The sequence below is a fragment of the Castanea sativa genome, chromosome 3 (assembly GCF_040712315.1).
Source record: "Castanea sativa cultivar Marrone di Chiusa Pesio chromosome 3, ASM4071231v1".
Taxonomy (NCBI): domain Eukaryota; kingdom Viridiplantae; phylum Streptophyta; class Magnoliopsida; order Fagales; family Fagaceae; genus Castanea; species Castanea sativa.
Genome location: NC_134015.1, coordinates 59,332,221 through 59,340,951, shown reverse-complemented (window position 1 = coordinate 59,340,951; position 8,731 = coordinate 59,332,221). Strand labels below are relative to the sequence as shown.

General features: G+C 33.1%; 1 protein-coding gene across 1 annotated transcript; it reads left to right on the top strand.

Annotated features, from left to right (window-relative positions):
* Window positions 1–2,843: 2,843 nt before the first annotated feature.
* On the top strand, window positions 2,844–4,146 carry LOC142627593 (cytosolic sulfotransferase 5-like). The gene has a single exon (XM_075801470.1). It carries the CDS (start codon window positions 2,904–2,906, stop codon window positions 3,999–4,001), a length of 1,098 nt encoding a protein of 365 aa, XP_075657585.1. The 5' UTR covers window positions 2,844–2,903; the 3' UTR covers window positions 4,002–4,146.
* The last annotated feature ends 4,585 nt before the right edge of the window (window positions 4,147–8,731 follow it).

Genomic DNA, 8,731 nt, shown 5'->3' with positions numbered 1-8,731 from the left:
GAATATCCGAAACATGTCTCATATCCTTCAAAATCAGGGTGTATCTAGTGTTAGCCCTAACACATACATCACCAATTCCCACAATGTCTGCATAACTATCGTTGCCCATCTTCACTCTCCCAAAGTTTCCCGCTTTGTAAGAAGTGAATAACTCCTTTCTTGGAGTGACATGGCAGGAAGCAACTGAATCAATCACCCATTTAACATAAGGATCTGAAACTGTACAACAATCATCTTGTCCTATGGCTAGGACCTCATCTTCCAACACTATAATAGCTGCAGTGTTCTCATCATCCACCCTTTCCTGATTTTTATCCTCTTTCTGTTTGTTCTTCCAAGCCTTGCAATTCCTTTTTATGTGACCTTTCTTATCATAGTAAAAGCACTTGAATTTTCCTTTTGATTTTGACTGACTTTTGGATTTACCTCGCCCTTTAGAACTTCTACTCTTACTTCTCCCTCTGTTCCTTGTGACAAGAGTATGTGCAATATCCTTGCCCATATCCTTTCTTCTAGTTTCTTCATTAAGCAAACTAACTCTAACCATGGCAAGTTGTAACACACCATTCGAAGCAGAATTACTAAGTGACACTACCAAAGTCTCCCAATTGTCAAGTAAGAAACTCAGAAGCAATAAAACTTGCAACTTATCATCTATTACTAGCTTCATTGTAACCATCTGATTAACCAAGTCTTGAAACTCACTAAGGTGCTCGGCAATGGACTTACCCTCCTTAAGCTTCAAATTCTAGCTTTATTTCAAGTTGTTTTTCTTTCATACAGACTCCTTAATTTTTCCCAAAGAGCCTATGCATTTGTTTCTTGAGACACATGGTGAAAGATACTAATGTCGATGCATTGTCTAATACACCCGATAGATTTTCCATTTAATTTCTCCCAGTCTCTATTTGACATATCACTAGGCTTGGCACTATCACCCTCAATAGGGTCATGCAAATTCTTGCAATAAAAGACATCCTCCATCATTGGCCTCCATATCGAATAATTCGATGCCGAGAGTTTAATCATAGTGTTCATAGCCATATTCTCCATTTAATCCAGCATAAGACAATCAAACCCAAGCAACCAAAAGCACTGATACCACTTGTTAGAGAAAAATCATAATCCCCTCTATGTCTATGTGTGAATTAAAATATATAACTACCAAGCAATAGCAATATTATGGAAACAAAAAATATTTCAGCAAGTACTACATAAACACAACCACACAAGAACACCAAATCTTACGTAGAAAACCCTCCGATGTAAAGGGAAAAGCCACGGGTAGCTCTGAAAAATATCCACTATGAAATAGAGATTACAACTATCAAGTTTGTGCTAAACTTAAGTCCACAATAAATTAGATATACAACAAATAAATCTTAAGGAGTAAATACAATCTCACCACAAAACTAGTACAGCAAAATCTTCATTTGAATACTTCAACTCTCCATAGTTGTAGTACTCAAAAACTCCATAAGAACTCTACCAATTTATCTTCTTTGTGTGTAACTTGAGCAAAAAAAAATGTCACCTTTTTTTTTTTTTTCACTCTCTCACACTCCCACTCTCTATCTCTTCATTCGGACTGCACCACTCAAGCTGAAGCACTCTCTTTCTCTGTATCTTGTTCTCTCTGAAACTCACACACAAAATGGCCGAATATGACTCTCTTGCTTCAGCTCTTCTCACTAGGCCGAATGGCCTCAGTTTTCTTTCTTTTCTCCTTTTTCAGTTTCAACATGTCTCAGCATGCTGACTTTGGAAGCTTGAGGAAGCAAGTTCATTAATTGAGCTTTGTCAAGGCATGTGGGCTAGAATCCAAGGGTGTCACGTGCACCCAACCGAGAGAGCCTCTTAAAAACAAACACTAGACAGTAGACACAATACAAAATCCAAAATCTTGTTGTTTCGCTTTTATTTTACTCTTTTATCTCTCCAATCTGGCACATTTTTCTTTCTTACTTTCTTTTTGTTCAGGTATCACGGGTGGGATGGGATAAGATTCGGGCTGTAATAATATTGACACAAAATAAAACACACAAACACATGCACGTGCGCGTGTGTATATATATATATATATATATAAATATAAAATTTATATTTTATATAAATACACACGCATATGAATACTCTTGATTCATTTTCTTTTGAATTTTCTTATCATGATAAGTTCTTATTACATATCATCATTTCATGTAAGATTATATAAATTTTAATAAAAAAATATTTGTACTTTCTAAATAATAATAATAATAATAATAATTATTATTATTATTATTATTATTATTATCTATACTACTCTTTCGAAAATAGAACTAGTTTTATCATTTTTTAAATATTCAAAATACACTCACACTTAAAACATAATAACCTTAAAAAAAAACTTTAAATTTTAGGGTTAAATATTTCAAATATCTAAGTTTAATTGAGTTACATTTAATTAAAAACTTGAAACACAATACAAATCTTTTGTCTTTTTTTGCTTTTCTTATTTTCTTGGGGGCCGGGATGTGTATTCGAAGAATATCCTCATTAACTAGATAGCCATCAAGAATAAATTATAACTAAAATAAGAAGTTAAAATGTGGAGATAACAAGTTTTCCAGTTTTTGCACTTTATTTTCTTAAAATAACTTATGTCTAAGGTTTAGAGTTTTGACATCTTATGATTTTTATACTTTTATATAAATTATTATCTACAGAATCTAGACATTTCAAGGGTTTAATTTTGTATGACTTAAAAAATGTTTTATATTTTTTAATTAAAAAAATGGTAAAATGTTGTTGTTATTCATATTATAAATTTATAAATGATTAATTTATCAAAATTTTGGGGAACAACCTTTCCAGCTAGATTTGCCTTAGGGGGAGAGAGGGGGTTGGTGTTGGTGGTTTGCTTTATGTATATATACACACATGGTAGAGTGTTCAATATATATATCTACCACAAAACCCTCACCCTTAATTCTCATATCAGTTCTCTGATCACTACCATGCATACACAACAACCATCTATTCCTCCTCCTCTTCCCAAATACTTGAAAGAAGATGAAGTGACCCAAGAATGCAGAAACTTCATATCCTCCTTACCCACAGAGAAAGGCTGGGTTGTAAATGACCTCCATCAGTACCAAGGTTGTTGGATCAGTACTAGGCACATGCAAGGTGTTCTATCATTCCAAAAACACTTCCAAGCTCATGACACAGATATCATCCTTGTTACGACTCCCAAAGCCGGCACCACTTGGTTGAAAGCCCTCTTATTTTCCTTGGTGAACCGTGTGCACTATCCCAAGCCTCAAAAACACCACCCTCTCCTCACGAATAATCCTCATGTTCTTGTACCCTTCTTGGATATCAATCTCTACACTGAAAACCAAGTCCCAGACCTCACTTCCTTTGCCTCTCCAAGGCTCTTTTCAACTCATTTACCTTATGTGTCACTACCAATGTCAACAAAGGACTCGGCTTGCAAGATTGTGTATTTGAGTAGGAACCCTAAGGACACTTTGGTGTCACTTTGGCACTTCACAAACGGCTTGAGATCACCAGCAAGTAAAGGCCCCAATTCACTTCAAGAGGTTTTTGATAAGTTCTGTAGGGGAGTGAGTTTGTATGGGCCTTATTGGGACCATGTTTTGGGCTATTGGAAGGAAAGCTTAGAAAACCCTCAAAGGGTACTTTTTTTGAAGTTTGAGGAAATGAAAGAGCAGCCCACTGCCCATTTGAGGAAACTAGCTGAGTTCTTGGGCTGTCCTTTTTCCTCAAAAGAAGAGGCAAAAGGTGTAGGGGATGAGATCCTAAGGTTGTGTAGTTTTGACAATTTGAGCAGCTTGGAGGTAAATAAAAGTGGAAAATTGTCATCTGGGGAGGACAACAGCAAATTTTTTCGGCAAGGTGAGGTTGGAGACTGGGTGAACCATTTGACAGATGAGATGATTGAAAAACTAGATTGTATCACCCAAGAGATGTTTCATGGTACTGAACTGAAATTCTAGATCTTCAAGTTTCATATAATCATTTATCGTTTATTGTCAACTTGTATGTTGACAGTTGGTTGCATTTTTTTCTTTTTCTTTTGTCCCTAAGTTTAGCTTCTTGCACTTCCATATTTCTTTTGGTGGCTAAGTGAATAAAAATTAAAATGTTTGTTCTATTCTCTAATTTGTCGATCTTTCATTTGTTGATAATAATAAATTAAATAGTGTTTGAGTACCTTTAAGAGAGTCCAATTTGCATAAATTTCTCGCTTCTTAAAGATATTACAAAGTGTTTGGTAAACCTCAAAAGGATTAGCTTAATGGTTTCTAAAGTCTAATGATGAAACCTCCAATCAGCATCTTAAAGCCACCCAGGATTATTCCTAATAACAACCTAGTATGCGTTGGACAAGAGACTAAATAGTACATATGCTAAAGAGAATAGTTAGGTACTCAAAAAAACTTTAATACTCTTGTTTTTCTAAATAAAAAAATAAAGTAATTGTAGGCAACTATACCCCCAAATTATTTTTAATTGAGAAGTTGATTATGATGTCAAACCCGCCGTATATTATTTATTTGACACAAATTTTTGACAAACCGATCTAAAGGAATCTTCTCTTACTTGTTATATACTAGCTCATAAAACTATTTAGGTGTATTATTTAAATAAGTCACATAACTTATTAAATAGATAATGTGACTAAAAGTATATGTGTATAGTTGTATTGATTGCCACGTAGATTGGAGATTTTTTTTTTTTTTTCTAATCTAGTTTTGAAGTTAACCATTTCCATAAAGTAATACTATAGACAGACACAAACTATTTTATAACATTCTAACAAACAGTTGATATGAAAAATTCTTATTAGTTTATATCTGGACCTACCACTAACGTCACTTTTTAATTTACCAATAATCACTCATCGAATCAATAGTTTTTTTGAAATGTAAAATAATTAATAAATTTAGCATTTTTCTTTTCATTATTCAAATTTCCTTCTTCCTTTTATTATTATTATTATTGTTGTGGTTGTTGTTGGGCTGAATGAATGAGATAATAAAAGCATTAAAAAAAACCAAAATGACTAGGAGGACTAGCCCATCTCTCTCAACAAAGAAACACCCACATAGGGATGGAGGAGATGAAGTGAGCCTCCAAACCTAAGGAGAAGCTAGCAGCCCGTGCTTAATGGTAATGGGCCATCATATAGGCTCCTCTACGAATAAAACCTATATCGCATATATGAAACAAAATGACAGGAGTAGCTTTATCATGGATCATAATTTTCCAAATTTTTTTATAATTAGTCTATAGGGTTATTAAATCCTTTACATCCGTTTTGAAAACAGTAAATTTATTTTACCATATTCTTATTATATTAAAAAAAACGTTAATTATCTTCTTTTTTTTGTGTGTGTTTATTTTAAATTATTGATGTCATGGTAAAATAAATAGATCATATGATTTTAGATATTACATGATGGATCATATGGATTTACCTTAAAAACCTTAGAGAATATTCTAAACCCTTGTTGAACCATGTTCCGATCAAACAAATTATTAGGTAGCTGCAAATTAAGCTAACCATGGTACATGAGCAGATCAGGCTCACTTTTTTTACACTTCTTTTTCAAAATATACTTTCAAATTGCATCTTCACATCTTTAGGCCCGTCCCAGCTGAATGCATACATCCACCTTTAATGATATATGAGTCGTGTGGTTATGGACTAGTGCTAGAAATATAAATTGATTTGGACTAGACATTAAAAAGTTAATTAATGGGAAATTTGAGAATCAAGAGTGTCGGAAAGAAACATATTGAAAAAGAGAGAAAGATGATGATCAAAGGATATAATATCATTGGGAATACTAAAAAAAAAAAAAGTGAATTGTATTCTAATGACTGGATTCATGAATTCTACTGAGGCTGTGATTCTAAAATTTGCTAGTAATTAATCTTTGTCCACTCTTACAGAAATTTAGGGGTTTCGAACTTTTATCAGAGTTCATGGAGTGGTGAAAGGTTATAGGTAACTGTTTGGTGCATTGTCTAGAGAAAAAATGAAGAAAAAAATTTCCTGGCAAAGGAAATAAACTTGATATATTTGAAAAAAAAAAAAAAAAAAGTATATCACGAGACTACGAATAATAGAGCGTTTTTCTCATAAAATAGTGAAATGAAGCTTTTTTTTTCCATATATTGTGAGAGGGGCATTTCATAAAAAAGTCTTACAATTAAGATAATTTTGCCTGTGTATTGCATTGCAAATTGTGTTGGGAATCTCATAAAAGGGTGTTGGGAGCTTAAGCCATTTTTGAGCCCATTTGGCAAATTTGTAAAAGAGCTACAAGGGGCTTTTATTGCCCGCTTGTTTGCACTTTCCTATGGCAAAAAGCGTTTTTTGAAGGCGCAAAGTGTTTTTTGAAACCAAAAAAATAATATATGGATTCTCGAATATATATATATATATATATATATATATATATATATATATATGTGTGTGTGTGTGTGTGCGCGCGCGCGCGCGCGCGTTTAGTAAGGTTTTAAAAGTTATTTTTTCTAAAAAATTGCGTCTTGAAATGTGAAGGAAGTCCACTTTAAAACAAGACAACTCTTCAGAGCCTTTTGCAAAAGCCAATGCACGTTTCATAAATATTACCGTTAAAGGTTGTCTTCAATTACCAAATTGCCCAAATATTTTATTGAAAACCCAATTTTACCCTTTGATAAATCAAAGGATAACACCTCTCTAGAGCTCACCTCACGCCGGATTCCTCTCATCTCTCTACTCTGCTACAGAACAAGCCTCTTCGTGCTGCTACTATCCTCTCCGTGCTGTTGTAGGTAAAAGTCTCTCTTGCCTCATCTGTCGGCAATCTTCTTCCTCGTCTTCGTCTTTCTGCTTCTTCTTCTTCTCCTTTGTATATATTTTTTTAAAATTTTATTTATGTCTATATCTGATTTGAGAAAAACATTTTGAAGGTGGAGTTTTTGATCAACAAAACACCAAGCAACACTGATCTGCTACCAAAAACCACCAAGTACCACCAAAGATTCTGAAATATTTGTTGAAATTTTTTCAAATCTATGCATGCTTTATCTGCTCATGCTAATGACCTATTTGTTCTCTTTTGGGTACTGAAAAAATTTGTGGGCACATGCTTTGTATTTTTTTTTTTTTTTCTTTTGTGGATATATGCTTTGTCTTTACATGCTCTATATATTTCCATGTTTAAGACACCTTTTAATTTATGACAAAAAATCGTCCAACCCCCCTTTCTCTGTTCAAGTCACTTTGGATTGAGATCTGATTTTTTAAGTTTAAGCATGATTTGGGTCTTCTTTGGAATTGGGTATTTTAGTTTTTGTTTCAGGTTTGACTTTTTAAAGCAATTTTGTTGTCTTGTATGTGTTTGATTCATTGTCATGGTTTGTAAAATGCTTGTCCTCTAGTTGTGTAGAAACACTAAAAAAAGACATAGCAATAGCAATAGCATGAAAAAAGAGAGAAAGAGAGAGTTTTGTGAAGAGAAATAGTTCCTATGTTTTCTAAATTCCAAGTTCATACTCATTATCATATATATATATATATATATATATATATATATATATATATATATATATTTCCATTCATAATTGTAAGGAAACCTGGTAAGATTATTTAGTTTGACATACTGCCTTAGAGTGGGAGAAGTTGGAGGTAAATTAGAATGTTGATGCACGATTGCTTATGATGAAGAGAAACGAATTATTAGAGCCGTGGTACCTCATAATGTTGTAATGTTTTCTCTGAGTTCTTGAAATTGTTTTTTTTTTTTTTTACAAGATAGAATTTTTACTTTAGCCTAATCTAAGTGTATATGTGTGTGAAATTTCCTTTTGGAGACTTGAACCCCGGCTTTTTAGATTGGTCTAGCTGGAACCAAGTTCAACTAGAACTAGCTTTATGTTTCTACTTGGCTTGTTTACATGCCTTAAATATTGCCTCTAGTTTGATTTGTTTGTGCATGTTAGTTACCATTTGTGGCCCCATTCCTTCCTGCAAAAAAGAAATTGGGAACTATTTATGTGAATGATTGTAAGGGGCATACTATATTTTCTAGGAATGCTCATTTTTGTTGTGCCTTATACCTTTTTTCTTTATTATTTTTGTCTTGGGTGGCTAGGTTCCCCAATAAGAGCTCTTAGGGCATACTTTTGATCATTGTTGATTATTGTTTCCATTGGAGTGTACTTAAGTGAATGGTTGGATTCTGATCACTTGAGTTTATTAATGTCTGTAATATTATCACCTGGTTTTATGAGGACTCTTAGATAATCGGCTCTTTGCAAAGACTAAAATTGTGTTTTACATTCCCAATGCTATAGCAAAGCAAAAAAATTTCATCAAACTATAGTAAAGCAAAATTCTTTCATCAAAAATTGCAATTGACCTTTTTGGTCTAGTGGGTGTCATCATTGAAACGGACCTTTGTCTCTTCAAAAGAAATTGACCTTTCTATTTTAATGCTTTAGCCTTAAACCAATTGTTTCACACCAAATCATTATTATTATTATTTTTTTTTTTTTTTGGGAATCAATCTCATGCTATGGTGGGTTGGTGCTTCTAGAGTAATTGTGTTAATTATTCAATGTTTGATTCGTTGTCATGATTTGTAAAATGTTTGTCCTCTGTGGCAAAAGAGTTTATAATTATGAATTCTATTTTTTTTGCATTTTTTATGGTTGCTTAACTCTATAG